General features: G+C 37.6%; 2 protein-coding genes across 4 annotated transcripts; both read left to right on the top strand.

Annotated features, from left to right (window-relative positions):
* Nucleotides 1-1542: 1542 nt before the first annotated feature.
* On the top strand, nucleotides 1543-8785 carry LOC104611299 (uncharacterized). 3 transcript variants are annotated; one of them, XM_088892381.1, is made up of 6 exons: nucleotides 1569-1699; nucleotides 4240-4342; nucleotides 4646-4863; nucleotides 7107-7331; nucleotides 8046-8194; nucleotides 8356-8785. In XM_088892381.1, the coding sequence occupies exons 3-6, from the start codon at nucleotides 4694-4696 to the stop codon at nucleotides 8541-8543; spliced, it is 732 nt and encodes a 243-aa protein (XP_088748507.1). In that variant the 5' UTR covers nucleotides 1569-1699; nucleotides 4240-4342; nucleotides 4646-4693; the 3' UTR covers nucleotides 8544-8785. The 3 variants fall into 3 exon arrangements, with proteins under 3 accessions (XP_010276585.1, XP_010276586.1, XP_088748507.1); XM_010278283.3 differs by lacking the exon at nucleotides 4240-4342 and having other exon boundaries at nucleotides 1543-1699; XM_010278284.2 differs by lacking the exons at nucleotides 4240-4342; nucleotides 7107-7331 and having other exon boundaries at nucleotides 1543-1699.
* Nucleotides 8786-13890: 5105 nt separating this feature from the next.
* On the top strand, nucleotides 13891-15885 carry LOC104611298 (uncharacterized). The gene is made up of 3 exons (XM_088891917.1): nucleotides 13891-14027; nucleotides 14117-14933; nucleotides 15094-15885. The coding sequence occupies exons 2-3, from the start codon at nucleotides 14637-14639 to the stop codon at nucleotides 15724-15726; spliced, it is 930 nt and encodes a 309-aa protein (XP_088748043.1). The 5' UTR covers nucleotides 13891-14027; nucleotides 14117-14636; the 3' UTR covers nucleotides 15727-15885.
* The last annotated feature ends 536 nt before the right edge of the window (nucleotides 15886-16421 follow it).

Below are 16421 nucleotides of genomic sequence, written 5' to 3'. Positions count from 1 at the left end.
TCCATGTCTCCATGGGGATCCCCACTCCTGTGATTCTTTATAATGTCAACCATTATTTTTTTGTTTTTTATTTTATTAAAAAAATAAAAATAAAATAATTAAAATTTAAGATTCAAACATATTCAACTATATTTCTAAAAATATTAACATATAGATGTATGTGTACATATATACATATATAAATGTATTCGTTATATATACATATATATTGGCAAGGATTCCATGGGGCGGGGATTAGGGTCCACACAGAGCAGGGAGTGCTCTCCTTGTCCCCACACCGTCCCCACCAACAGGGATGAAAATTTCCCCATCTCCATCCTTGTAGGGAAAAATCGTCCCCATCCCCACCCCATTTGGGGCAGATCCCCATGGGGATTAGGGAAATAGGAAAAATTACCATCCCTAAGTTTGATAAACAATCCTATCTAAAATTAATTATTATTGTTTTTGTATTGTAAAAAAGTTATTAGAAGTAATATACAAAATATAAATAATTATTAATTATTATATAAAACATTTATATACTCTTACATGTTTATATTGTTTATCTTTAACTTAAGAGAAAATTTCTGTTTAGTGCCATGTACTTTGGGTCTAGTGCCACTTTGGTCCCCAAACTTTAAAATGCGACAATTCAATACCCAAACTTTCAAAACATGACAATCCAGTACCTACTATTAACTAGTTGTTAACTAGTCATTAAGTGGCATTTGAAAAAGACAAAAAACCCTTTGAGATTGTTAATTTTTTGTCAACATTGGGGTCACCAGAATGCCCACTCAAATGTGATGTGACCCCAACTTTCTTGAATGGAAAAGGAAAATATTTAAGACCGTTAATTTTTTGTCAACGTTTAGATGGTTGATAAAAAAAATTAAATAACACTTGAAGGGCATTTGTGTCATTTTCAAATGCCACCAAACGGTTAGTTAGTGATAGGTACTGAATTATCACGTTTTAAAAATTTGGGTACTGAATCGTCGCATTTTAAAAACCAGAAACCAAAGTGGCACTAGGCCCAAAAAGAACATGGTACTAATTAAGGATTTTCCCTTAACTTAACCATATGCGCAGGTCCCCTCTAATTATTTTTCTTATAAAGATGATAATAGTGGAGAATTAGAATTTACTACTCACACCGACCTCATAGGCACATTCACCATGCATTAGGAACAATTCCCGTAAATAATAACACATAAGTACAAGAGATGTTCCCAATGCACGGCGGGATGTGCTGTAAGGTCGGTGCGAGGCGTCATGTGTGAGTAGTAGATCCGGTCTCAATAGCGGGACTCGAATATGCACCACGGCACCACCGCTAATACCATTCAGCCCTCATATGTGCCCTCAAATATTTGGTGCAACGAATCGGGTGGCTGGGCGGTTCAGACTTTCTGGTTTTAACCGGGAAGTTTAACTGTGGAAACCGCCAGCTTAAAAAATTGTTAAGCTTGCAAAAGATTCCATCCAATGAATGACCAACACGTTGGCGATGACACGCATTCAGCAATGGGTCCGGACCATCTCCACTCTTCGGAGTCAATTAATAAGAAACTCCTGTTCTCTCTCTCTCTCTCCAGAACTCGGGATTTGGCGAGCACCTGTAATGGCGGAAGAATCAGAAACTCGGGTCTCAAACCCTCCACCCTCTTCGCTACCCAAGTCATCTGAAGAAAATCTCAAGCAGTCTCAGTCTCAGGTACTCAAACCTTCGAACCGCCATCCGAATTGTCAATTTGTGATCTCTCAATCCGATTTATTCTTCTCCGTTCCTTTTGCACAACTTTTCATATTGATCTAGGGTTTCATTTTTTTCGTTCGGTTTCTCATGGTTTTCCGAATATGAGTGCCTAGAGGTTCATGATTTTGTGTTTTCTGGTTTCTATTTGCAGAAGATGATTTTGTTGGTTCTAAAACTGAATTCACGAATTTTTCTTTTTCTTTTTTCTCAACATTAAATGGTTTCCTTTCGTTCTTTATCTCTGGAGCTTTTGATTATTTGAAAGTTCCGAAATTCTTAAAAGCTATGGGTTAGTTTATTTTTATTTTCATTTTTATATTTATTTATTGTCTCTCTTAGAGGATAAGGATTTGAAAACGCTGTTTTCAAGTGTCCTAACTGGCTGGGAATTATAAGATTCTCAATGTTGAAAAGCTCTCTTAAGGTATGATATGGTCAAAGCTATATGGATATGACCTGATATGAAGCACAAGTTACACAGAAATACTTGTGCATAGATTCTAGCAAAACATAAAGATCCTGCCTCCGAGGGGGACAAACACGAAGAACCTATAATAACCATCAAGAAATCATGATGAAATTTTTATTATTCCATGATTTTCAAATCTTACAATCGATTCTGCTTCAGCCTTCTATTTACTCCAGAGTCTCTTCATAAGCATGAATATTATCTTCCGATCATCCTCTCCCATGTTGTCTTTTTGGACTTAGGTAACCACCTCATTATGCATTGTGGAAGTTTGCTGTTGTCGCTTTTAGTCCTAGGACCCATAATCAGAGCTTCCTTTACTTCACCACTTGAACGTATCTTTCCGAAATGCCCTTTATTTGACATAAAACCAACCCCTAAAATACAAAACCTTAGACTACATCAGTGAATTTTCTTTGTGAGGGTTACTCATTCCCTCAAAGTCAAGTTTACGTAACTCACCAAACAACTTTAAGTACTTAGAACTAGTTGTAAATGATTAATAGTGAAACCAATCTTCTTTGTACTAGGGTTATTTTTTTGCAGATTTCCTAGGGCATAAAATTTGAATGATGTATCCAATTGCAAACCTATAATTTGAATAATGCATGGCAGGCACCATAATTAGTCAGTTTCCTTTTTCTTTGGTCAGTAATGGTCATATCTATTTCATTAATATAATAGAAGAGATTGCGAGATGCAGATATGCTTAATAGATTGCCAGCAAAAAAACATCAATTGATCAATGCCATATGGAGAAAAAGTTCTAAACACAATGTCTAAGGCAATGGCCCACTGTACATCCTCTCCTTATTCACTCCAGATTTATCCGCAATATATGTTAGAAATCAGTGCCCGGAAATTCATCGTAATCCAATGCAGCATACAAGAATCCAGAAACTGACGAATATTGTTCAGATTATTCAATAGCCACCATGGTCCTCTACCAAATTCTTTCCCCATCTAATGGTATTTGCAAAATATTGTTTCGCAAGAAGGGAAGATAGACTCCAGGACATGACCTCTCTAAGGCCAACAAGAAGGGCTGTTACTTCTGCTTATATAGCCTGAGCTTCCCTAATGAGGCCAATAAATGCCTAGCATGTGCCCTTTCTTAGGAAAATGGCTGTTGTTAGGTAGCCATCTCTGGGTGTGAGATCAGTGAAGGTCAAGGAATAGCAGAGAGATTTCTGGACATGTCATAACAATAGATGACCCAAAGTTCTTTTTTGAACTGAATCCCAACAGGAAGCCATGTAGAGGAGGATACTTATTGATCATTTATGCAAATGAATTCATACAATTTAGTTATTAACTATCTGCAAGTTGGTGAAAACAAAATGAGATCAAGCAATCTTGACATACTGAGCAGAGAGGACATAATATATAGGATGAAAAACACCAATAGAGTTTTTTTTTTTTTTTAATGGGAAACGATAACTTTTATTAAAACTTGATAAAATTTGAAGGACACAAAGGTCCAACGGTCCAACCCCTTAAAGTAGGGTTTCTGACCACCAGCAAGTTTGCTATTACAACTCAGTCCAGAATAAATCTCCTCTATCTGTCCCTTGTTTGGCTAGAGAGTCTGCCAAACCATTTGTTGACTTTCTAACCCATCTAAACATCATTCCAATCTCTCTTGAAAGGCTTGTAATCTCCCTCAAGCTCTGCCTGTGAGTCCAAGTCCCCATAGTACCTGTTTGCAGCCACACTATCTCTAATTTTGAATCCCCTTCCACTTCAAACTGTTGAATACCCAACTGCTTTACCAATCTCATTCCTTGATGGAGAGATAACACTTAAGTTCTTAGCGAGTCAGCCACTCCTATTGGCCCAGAAAACACAGCCACAATTCTTCCTTCTCCATCTCTTACTACACCACCTATGCCCAAAGGACCCTGGTTTCTGGAGGGGCTTCCATCGAAGTTAAGTTTAAATCTTTGGTTTACTGGAGGAAACCATTTTGCCTGAAACTTTTGCAGCCAATGCAATTGCTTACAACTCACACAGTACTTAAACTTTGCAGCCATTATGATCAGAAATTTCCATTTGGACATGCCAACACATCGGCGGTGTCTTAGAGAGAGGAAGGACCAAAAAAGCCTTATAAGAAAGATATAACTAAGCAGGTCAGCATCTGAAAGTAGATAGACCTTTAAGGAATACTATGTATTTAACCAAAAGCAAACATCCAACTCCAACTGCTGTGTTTTTCAATATGTGTATATGTTTATTTGTATCTTGTCTCAGCATCAATATAGACTGATGTATAATGTTGAAAAGAAAATATGAAGTCATATAGGCCTTTGTGGTCTTTAAGGTTTAAATATTTGATGCTTCTCCTTTTCTTCTTGTTCTTAAAATTTTTTTTGGTGATTATTCTATGATTAGTGATAACTCTCTTTTCCTTGTTTCTTTTTCTTCCCTCTCAGGTACCTGCATTTCCTTTTTTCCCTGCTTTTCCCAATGGTGAACTTCAGATGTATCCAATCATGTACCCTGCACTTGCCCCAGGGTTAATCCCTGTGCAGAACCAGGAACACAGTAATCGTGGTGCTGGCATATATGCTGTTCCTGTTCTTCCATTCATGGGGCCAATGTCTGGAATTCCAACCAACACTCTTATTCCCCTTACCTACAGTCTACCAACGTAAGTATTTTTTTGGCACTCTTATTTGAAAGCAGGAACATTATTTCTAAATTGATTGTGTCCACTGGTTAATAAGTAATAAAAACGTGTCTCTCTGTGATTAAATGATTTGACAAGGTCCTCTTCCCTTAGGTTCCAGAATAAACACCTCATTCAGATGGATCTCAAGGTCTGCCAAGTCAAAAGGTGTTTTCCAATATGCATGACTTTGCTTTTTAAAACAAAAACAACTGCTACATTGTTCTTTCTGATGTGGCAGTTTCTGTTTTAAAAAAATCATGCATATTGGTAAAAACCCCCTCGGTGGTAGATGGTCTTTCTAAGGAGGGTTGATGAGGACTTCTTTACATTTGGGTGTTGATGTCTAAGAATGGTTTATTTTCTAGTTTTTTTTGTACTTCTAAGTTACAATGTTGCATTTTTTTTTTTGGTTTTTGCTCCATCTGTGGCCTTGTAGTTGTAATTTCCTGGTCTCTGTTTTGGTGTCTCCTATGTTCTTATGCTTGGGAATGTTGTCTACTTGTCTTAATATTTGTTATCCACATTTTTCCATCATTGATGAATTTGTTAATAATAGGAAATGGAAAGAATCAAATCATTTAGCTATGTTTTTCCTTAAGATGCCTGCTGAACTACCATATCTTTGTTTTGTTTTTTTTGAAGATTTGACCTTCTTGTCCCTCCTATTTCTCATAGTTTATTCCCACTGAAACCTGCCTTTTTGGTACTAGGCACTGTCTCCAAAGCAGGAAAGTTCCATGGTCTTCCTCTCTATTTTATTATTATTTGGGGGCAGGTATTGATTGGATTTTTAGAAATCATCACGAATAAATTTTGATCGTTTATTAGGCTCCATGGCATAGTTGTCAAGGTGTCACCTAGGCGCCTTGCCCAAACATCTTGACTTTTAGCAACTATGAACAAAAGCACCTTGAGCTTGACTTATGAGGGGGGGAAGAGCCTTTTTGATCCTCAAAGATAAGACCTTTGCCAGTATTTTATAGATGCTTGTTACCAAACTGATTGGCCTTAAAGTCTTTGGGATGTTTGGCCTCTTTCTTCTTTGGGACCAGGGCTAGGAAAGTTGCATTTACTCCACGACTAATTATAGACTGTTCCTCAAATTCTTTGAAACTTCTAGCAAGTCTCCTTTAATTATGTTCCAACAGTCTTGAAAGAAGAAAGTCTTATGTTCCAGCAGACTTTTCCTCAAAATAACACAACATTGCTCTTAATTTTTTTGATGAATACTTACATTTCTAGCCTGGTCAATGGAGAAATCAAGAACTGTGTTTCATCTGCATTCTGGATGTGGATAATAATAGGGCTTTCATATTAACTTTGAAACCAGAAATCGACCCAAGATCTTGAGCACTGAGTATCATTATACTTGAAGCCTCTACTTCCATGATGAAGAGAAATGGAGAGACCAGGTTGCCCCACCTGAGATCTATGGACCCTCCTAAAAGGTTTGCCAGAAGCACCACTATTGACAGAAAAAAGAAACTGTAAAGATGCATGCTCCAATCCATTTTCTCCACTTGGCCCAACATTTTAGGTTTTCTATATTTGCATCATAATTTATGCTAGGTGTTTGCCCAGCTAAGTGGATGTATCCATGCCATCAATTGCAGCATTGAGAAAACAAACATGAATGGCTGTAAAAAGGATACATAGCTGATTTTGTCGATAGTTGTTCATATGGATGGTAGTATAACTATGCAATTACTTTTTGAGGAAGATTTTCCCTCCACTATATTAATATACATCATACTTAAGGTCTATATATACAGGTTTGAGGGTTATAAGATCATCCTTGCTATGCTGAGAGAAGGGCACTGTCTAAGGATGAGACTATGAGTATGGGCTTGGATTGTGACCAGGCCTGAAATTGGCATAAGGTGCTAAAAACTTACCTTGCATGACTTAGTATACAGACCTTGTGCTAGGCTCGGGCTGGTGTGGGCTTGGTACAAATATATAAAATTGACAAGGCCCATTGGTAAAGTTTTAGGTCTTCTACTGGGATTGTAATCAAAGTTATTGGATTGGATAAAGAAAACTTACAAGACATATATGTATTACAATATACCATGTGGTACTAATGAATTATATATCTACATTGTAAGTCAATAAACTTCAGTATATGATGTTCTTTTAGTTGTACTAGATGTATGCAATGAAAACATAGAAAATTCCATTTGATCATAAAAAATGTTTGCATTTCCTGTGTGTGCCAATAGAAGGACAGCTGCTCCTGAGGGTGGAGCAGTCAATGATGAACATGGCCAAGACGTTCGGCAACAGCATGCCCCACAAAGACAAGTTGTTGTAAGGAGATTTCAGTTTGCATTTCAGATTGACTTGTTGCTCATACTGAAGCTGTTAGCTGTTATTTTCGTGTTCAACCAAGATGGATCAAGACAAAGACTCATTCTTCTTCTCTTTTTTGCTTTAGTCGTGTATCTGTAAGTGGCTGCACTTTGTTGAAATAATCTCTTAGTTCAAGTGTGTGTTGTCATTCCATGGCATCCAATCATCTGCAGTTGCCTTATTATGGAATCCCCCTCCCTCATTTTCTCCTTTTAGGGCCGGTAAAGTTCTATTAATGATCAATTGGATATAGGCATATCTGAAACTTGTACCTGATTTACATCTTACTGGAGTTGGGCTGGGCATACATACAATTTGGATCTGGATCATGATCCAAATTATTGACTGTTCTGTTTTTTTTTAGTTAAAACTTATTGACAATTCTAGGTAAGAATTTTTGTTTTTTTTTTTTTTTTGGGGGGGGGGGGTGTCATGACATCATGACGAATCTGTCCATTCATCTGAATTGGTCATTTGGGTGATGCTCTTGTAAACTTGACTTGTTGTGCTCAACTCATCTGAACAAAGCCTTATCCCTTTTATATGGGATTGGCATCATGAATCCTGTTTTGGAGTCTGGATCTCCTGCAACCAAAAAATCTGTACACATGGCATCCAGCTGCACATTAATGTACGACTGGATACCCCTACTTTCACAGTGTGCAGAGTTTTTGGCTTTTTGCTTGCAGGAGATCCCGTCACCCTGTTTTTTCCATTCCACTATATAAAGGGTGTTTACTGATCCAATAAAAAAGAGTTATTTTTGCTAAACAACACTATTATTATTGTTTATATTGTTGGTGTTGCAGATACCAGACTGGGGCTCTTACACCACTGATACGGTGGCTTTCACAAGGCATGCAGAGGCCAGTAGCACCTCCACAACCACGACCTGGAGTCAGAGCTGAGAATGGCCCTGCTCCTGCTAGGCCGGAGGATGAGAATGCTGCTCCAGGAGGTAATTGTTCTTTCCTATCTTCTCTGCATATACACCTGCATTTTTTGTTTGAACACTAAGCTCATCTACCAGTAAATTATGTCCACCATGAAGCTTGCATTTCATGCAATCAACTTCCTGAAATGTTGGGATGCCTTATTTTCCATTATTCCCTTTTACAGAGGCACAACCTGGAGTCGGAGATGACCTTCAGCATGAGGATGACGCTAATCAACAAGTTGAAAATGAGAATCGGCCAGAACCTGGTGCAGGGAATGGTGTCAACTGGTTGGGGATAGCAAAGGAGATCCAAATGATTGTTGTTGGATTTATCACTTCTCTTCTTCCAGGGTTTCACAACGTTGATTAGCAATCTGTACTGTCACCAACTTACCGAGTTAAGGGAATATCACTTGTAATCTTCTATGCTTGAAATCCTTATACCATCTTCGGAATGATTCGTTATTTTCTCCCTGCCCCCTTTTTTCTTCTTTCTTTCTTTTTTTATTTTTTATTTTTGAGGGTTGGGGGCGTGGAGGTGGTTAACGATGTGCAACAAAAATAGTAATTATGATTAGTTTAATTTAATCCAACGAGTTGTAGAGACACCAATTCAGATAGAACGTAAACCGTGTGATCCGGAAGAGTTCAAATCTGAGTTCAATCCTATGAGTTTAATCGGATTAATTTAACGGTGTGCAACAAAAGTAGTAACTATGATTAGTTTAATCCGATGAGTTGTAGGGACACCAATTCAGATGTGAACTCGATCCAAGTTCAAATCTGTGCCCCACAACGTTCTACAGTACATCTCCGCCGTGTATTGAGAATATTTCTCGATGATGATATCATCATTTCTGATACATTATCGGGAGATATTTCCAATACACGGCAGAGATGTGCTGTGAAACGTTGTGGGGCACCCCCTTCTGGTTCACAGATGTGAACTCGACTCGGAAGCCTACTGTAATCACATTATTGGCCCAAAAATATTAGAAAAGAAAATTAGAAGTAATCATGGCCTTGTTTGGGAGTGCTTGGCCTAAACGGGCTTCTGAAAAAATCATTTCAAATCATTTTTTCAAATGGGCATTTCCAAAAAGTATTTTTTTAGTGTTTGGCTGGTCACCAGTTTTTTTTTTTTCCAAAATAGTTTCATGCAAACGTAAATAAGAGGATAAATGTGATTTTTTCATGCTTCAAATGTATTTCATGTAAAAAGCCCATATTGAACTTTTTTTGTCAATTTTTTTTTCACTGGATTTCGACTTCTCCAACGTGAAAAATACAAATTGTCTGTTGGAGAAGCACTTCCAAATGCAGCCCTAGAGAACCTTAATCTTTAGGCCAACCAATGATGAATATGATAGGGCTTAACACTTGGGGTGATCATGGGCGATGCCCTTGGTTGGGTTTAGCACCTATCACATTAAATAATAAAAAATTAGATGTTTATAATATCTAATGTTATATAATGCATAATATATGTATAAAATGTGCGAACTGGGAGCATGTATTATATAAATAATATTTTTTAATTATTAATATTATATATTGTATTGCAACTTGAGGGTCTTGAGGGTGAATATTACAAGATCCAATGAGCATATATATATATATATATATATATATATATATATATATATATAATATAATTTAATATATAACAACAAAAATTTTAAAAATAAAAAAGCGATTAAAAACCATTGAACGGGTCAATGGGTCGACGATTCGACTGTTCGGGTCAATGGATCGTTGACCGATTCAATGGTTTTTGACTAGGGACCGGGATTGGGGTAAAATGGAATCGGTTTCTTGGACGATTCCCAATTAAAAAAATAAAAAAAAAACGGTAATTCAACCATCCTGTTCAAACGGATGACCCGTTCTGACAAAAAAATTACAAGCAAAAAATTGAGTGTGTGAGGTCCATTAAGCAGTATCATATGTGTTATGTCATTCGAGTGTGTGACTCATATGACCCGAAAATGGAATCGTTCTAGCCACCGGTTTTCGAGTCGACGGTTCGACCGTCCGGTTCGAATGGATGACCCATTCTGATAATAAAAATTAAAAAAAATAAAAAACAACCAAAAACCATTGAACGGGCCAACGGGTCGATGGTTTGACTGCTTGGGTCAATGGATCATTGACCGATTCAATGGTTTTTGGCCATGTACCGGGATTGGAATAAAACGAAATCGATTGCTTGAGTAGTTCCCAATTAAAAAAATAAAAAACGGTCAAAAACCATTAAACGGGTCGACAGTTCGACCGCTCGGGTCAATGGGTCATTGATCGATTCAACGGTTTTTGGCCAAGGATTGAGATTGGGGTAAAACAAAACCAGTTGCGTAGACGGTTCCCGGGCCAAAATGTCCGTCTGTTCGAGTCAACGACAATTCGAAAACCATGGTTTTTATGCTTTTGGATTTTTACTATTCAAAGGTTTCTTCTACTGTGGACTTTATTCGAGCGTGCGCGGTATTTTGTTTGTTTTTTTTTTCCTATGTTTGGTCTTCTTTTTCAAGATCCTCCAAATCGGTCTAAGGTTTACCACCATTTTATTCATCCCTTTTGTTTTTTCTTTGGGTTTTCTTGTACAATGTTTTTTTTTTTAATTTTCTTACAAGATGATTTGCTTTGTCTCTTTCTTTGATTGCATGTCTGTTTAGCTCCATTTCAAAGCGGAACTCTGGACTCGATTTTTTGATTTTTTTTCCTTAGCTTTCCAATTTGGTGGATTTACCGCTATTTTTTTTTCTGTGTTTAAGGTCACTTTGGATTTATCTTTCAAGGTTTTGGAATCCCTTGCAATGTCCACCCTTCCCATGACTATGACTACAAAGTTATTTCGTCTAATTATTGACATCTAGAAAAAACGACCTGGGAACGGAACCGTTCTGGCCACCAGTTTCTAAGTCGACGGTTTGACCATCTGGTTCGAACAGATGGCCCATTTTGACAATAAAAAATAAAAAATGGCCAAAAACCATTGAACGGGTTGACGGCTTGACCGCCCGGGTCAACGGGTTGTTGACTGATTCAATGATTTTTGGCCAGGGACCAGGTTTGGGGTAAAATGGAACCAGTTGCCTAGACGGTTCTCGGGCCGAACGATCCTACTGCCTGGTTCAATTGGGAGTTCTCGATATGAAACAAAAGACAACTATGAAGTAGAACTCAAAGCTATCACTGTATGATCTTATTCTTTTATATGAGATGCTTTGCTGAAGTAATATTTAAAAAACGAACACAGGATGATCTCTTTTAAGTCTTTATATGAATTTCAAGACTTGAGTACCTATAATTGCAAGTTTCTTATTAAGAAACCATTGTCTTTTTTAATGTAGCAAATAGCAATGTTGCAATTTCATTCTAACCCTTGTGAAGCAGGGGCCCCTCCGCTAGTTATTATTATTTTTTTAATTATTCAATAATAATAATAATTAAGTATTTTATCATTTAATTATTTACCATTAAATTAATAATATATTATTATTTAATTATTACCATTATTTTTATTAATTTCTCAATATTAACTTTATTTTAAAAATGATTATTAATATCAATTATATATGGGCACAGAACCCCAAGTTACAACACATGAGAACACTCTACATTTTAGTATCAAAGACACCACCCTAAGGACATAACTTCAATGCTTCTAACACCTTTCCATGACCACAAGTTGCCAAAACCCTAGGTCTTACATTCATCTCCTTGTTGTTAATCCAAGCAGCAACAAAGTCCATATTTACAATGTTATATGTAACCATATTAAGGTAGGTTTACCACTTAACACAGCCCTTTGACATCCATAGTAGGGGTGATCATGGGTCGGGTCCAAGCCGGGCTTTGCACTTATGATAAAGGTTATAGCTTAGGCACGGGCCGGGCTTGGCACTTATGATAAGGGTTATAACTTAGGCCTGAGCCCAGCCCGGCCCAAGCCTGAAATATAAGCCCTAGCCCAGGTCTATACGGGCCGAGCCGGGCCGAGCCAATGTCACTCATATATAAAACATTACATATTTATATATTAAATGACATAGTATGCATATAAACTTATTTTATACATTATATAATATAATGTAAAATAACATGTAAACATATGTATACATTATACACAAAATGTGTAAGTTTAAATATATGTGGGTCGGGCTGGGCTTGAAGTATTAAGCCCAAACCCAGCCCTAAAATTTATGGGCTTGATGTGGGCCTGGGCCCGGGCTGGGCTTGAACACAAAACCCAGGCCCAAGCCCAGAATTTCCGGGCCAGGCTTGTGTAGGCCGGGCTGAAATGATCACTCCCAATCCATAGTAATTACAAATTAGGCGTATTTAAAGAGAGTGGTGTATTTGGAGGGAGAAGATCCTCTTAAAACAAAAGAAATCATCTTCTTCTCCACTTTTGGTGGAGTTTTGGCTCCCATCAGGGCAACGCCCATTTGAGCAACCTTTACAGTCTTGCATTGGGAATATCTCTCTACTCATGTGCTTTATTTCATGAGGAGATATTCCTAATACAAGGTTGAAAGAGGCTGTTGGGACGGTGTGAACACGGGCTTGCCTTGACCAAAGCCGATCTCCTTTTGGTGAGTAGTGACAACTGAACCACTCCATCCAAGTGAAGATGGTATTTGACCCTCTACTTGTGACATCCACTATCCCTGCCATAGATTCTTGGGGGGTTTTAACCATTCAGTTCACCCCTAGGACAGAGCTAAGATTTTTATACTAAATCCTGATTGTGGATTGATGCCAAATCCACAGGCAGGATGCGATTTATAGGGGACTACAATTTTAAATTTCTGAAGTGGACTGAAGTCCACTACTAGTTGACTATGCGAGTTCAACTTGAATGCATCTCCCTACAAGATCGAAACTGACATAGATTCCCGTAAATTGGCCTAACCCAACATCCTAAGCACCCGACAAATCAAGGGATTCACATTCAACCCTTTGCTTTTTAGTCAATGGATAGCTCTCTTTAGATAGGACTGTCAATGGGTCATATCTATCGGATGTACCTGAACAGCTAGAACCGATTATAATGGGTCTGGTTCCATGATTTTATTCCTGTTAATAATTGGGCCGGTTCTGACACTTGCCTGTCCTGAACCAATTCAGACCCAAAACTGATTATTTGATTGAAATTTGAATATATAACATTTTCTTAATTTTTTTATAATTTCTATCATGTTTTATGTTTGAAATGATAAATTTGATAAATAACATTAGCTAAAACATATTTAATTTATTAACATACGTACAATTAATTAAATATTTTTCTATCAATTTTGTTAAGGTTATAATATCAAAATTTAAAATTTGAAGTTATTATTTAATAAAAACATACATAGTCTTCACTATAACTGTCCGGAATATTAACCGGGACGGTTCTGGTTCCACTTAGATCCAGACCCGACCCGACTCGATCTTCATAAAGAGCCATCAGCTTTGGTCGGTGTGGAGCGTTAGTAACCGCCATAAAAAGGCAGCCGTGATTGTCCGAAGTACTCTCCAAACAGATGAATGAGTGAGTGAGAATTGGACTCCAACTCCAACATTTTAGCCTTTTCGGTTGACGACCGGTTTTCTTATTTCTTATTATTGCCGCTTCTACTAATAATCTCTGTATCTGTTACTCGGTTAATTAAGTCGGTTAATAGAGTTCCATTCCAGCACACGTTACTACTAATAATCCTACTCTAAGTAGGATTCTTGTTTTATAAATAGTAAATAGAATCTGCCTCACTCTCACTCTCACTCTCACTCTCACTCTCATTCGCATCCGTACAGCATCATCAACACTCCACTTCGTCCGATTCAACACTGAGAAATCATTACGGTAAGTCTCTTCTCCCTTCCTTTGTTTCTCTTTCTCTTTATTCATTTTCTGTTCCATTACACTGATTTCTCTTTTCTGTTTACCTGCAGTGCGTGCGTCTGCAACAAACAAAATGGCTATGGTGTTGGCTATTCTTTCCTTCCTTTCAATCTTTTCCTTCACTGTTTCCTTCGGTCAATTAGATGATTACGAGTGGCCTAGACCTCAATATTCCGTTGTGGGAGATCCTGGTATGAGAAATTCTAACCTTAGATTGGCCATAGACTCATGGAACTACTGTAACAAGGTTGGATCTGAAGCTCCTAAGATGGGGAGCCCGGCTGCAGCTGATTGCTTTGATGTCCAACCTAAGACATCCTCTGTTCATCATAGAGTCACAGAAGCCGATAACAGATTTAGTGTTGGAAAGCCTTTTCCTAGTTCATTCAGGGGACAAGATTTGTCTCATCTTAATGACCCAGATTTGTATGCTGTTCAGAAGGAACTGTATCTTGGTTCCAAGTGTGAGGTACATGGGAACGACCTGAGGTTTATTTCTGACTATTATCAGTTTTGGATGATTACTCTTAGAAATGGTAATCTAGACACACATGTTTTGGAAAGGGGTGTATGAATCAGCCACTTATGTTCCATAACTATACCAGCTTGCAAACTATTGGAAAGGAGAATTTTCTTAGAGGGAGTTTCTTTGGCACCTATGACTTGGATGTTGATTTTGGTAAAGGAGTAACACGTAACATTTCCTACTACTCTGTGTCATGGGAAAAGAAGCTTGGAGAGGACAAGAGTTGGGCTTTTCATCACTTTTTGAGGACATCAGACAAATACCCATCACTAAAGCTCGCCCTGAAATCTGATACTGCTGGTGGAAAGTTTGGCTATGGTACCAGAGGAATGACTAAGGATGTAAGTATCAATGTGCTGGTTTCTTTCTTTATATATATATTTTTTTCTATAATTAATTTCTGATTTCTGATCATATTGATTATTTGATCATATAGTTTGCAATGATATTTTTTAGTTAGTTAAGAGTTTTAACTGCTTTTGGTTTGTTCTGATATTGCAGCTTACAATTTCACCGGACTTTGAAGTGATTTTCACACTTAATCTGCTCAAGGGAGGAGGTGCAAATAGCCAATTCAACTTGCTAGAGATGAGAAGCTGTTGGCGGAACGATGTTCTTAGATGCGAAGGCAATAGTAGAATTGATGTAAATCGATACTTCAGAATGATCCTCAGTCCAAACACAACTGCACTCTGTAGCCCTACCAACTTAAAAGCATGTCCTCCATATCACATTACTCGTGGTGGTTCCCCTCCCATATATCGTAATGACACAGCAAACTTTCCATATGAGGCTTACCATAGTTACTGTGCACCTAGCAATGCTGAACACCTTCAAGAGCTATACCATCTATGCGACCCTTACAGCAATCCAATGCCACAGGAGATTATTAAGATACTACCTCATCCGGTTTGGGAATCATATGGATTCCCAAAGAAGCAAGGAGATGGATGGATCGGTGATTCAAGGAAGTGGAAGCTAAAGGCTGGACAATTGGCATTCACATTACCTTTCTATCAGGATCCAGGGACTGTGCCTATAGATAGGTCTTGGGACTCTATTGGCGTTGGTACAGAGGTTTTCATGAACCCTGATCAAGTTGTAGATGGACTATCAGTGACTTTGATATCCTGATGCATCCAAGGCCACATGATTAGTAGTTTTTCCTTTTCTTCTATTATTTTTTGTACATGGTCTAAGGACCAAGTTATAAGTTTGACAAATGTATGAAGCTTTGAAATTTGATTTTTCTGGTTCTATTCAATTCAATCATTTTATTTATTTGGCTGTTTATGAGGAGTTTGAAAAGCAACCAGAAAGTTTTGTCCATTGTTTTAATTATATGATTGCTAGCTACCCATATAAAATCTTCAAATGGTTTTCCAATGCCAGTCTGGTTTGCTTCTTATGGATTGGTCTGGCTTCTTGTGGTCTAGAGAAAAAACAAAGAACCAAAGAAAGAAATAATTAGGAAAAGAGATTTACTTAGGTTGGTTCAGTGGTTTTCTCTAGGCTAATGGTTATGATCAATCAGTAATGACAATAAAAGGCTTTAATTTCTATAATTCATTTATGTGAGACCTTAAATGCCAACTTATACATCAAACTATTTAAACTTGCTTGTTTCTTTCAATTAAACGGCTGATAGTCTTATATGGGGGTGTCGATTGACCTGTTTTGGATTGGACCCCATCCAAGCCAAGTATTTATTTGATTGGATTGGACCTGGTCCATCCATAATGAAATTATATTGGATGGGTTGGATTAAACCAATATCTGATGATCCATTGATAGAAGATAAGAATATAGGTGCCAATGGATCAGGTTTG

The sequence above is a fragment of the Nelumbo nucifera genome, chromosome 7, assembly GCF_055504915.1.
Source record: "Nelumbo nucifera cultivar China Antique chromosome 7, China Antique-T2T, whole genome shotgun sequence".
In the NCBI taxonomy this organism is placed as follows: domain Eukaryota; kingdom Viridiplantae; phylum Streptophyta; class Magnoliopsida; order Proteales; family Nelumbonaceae; genus Nelumbo; species Nelumbo nucifera.
Note: the sequence above shows the minus strand (reverse complement) of the source record. Positions and strands in the feature narration are given on the sequence as shown.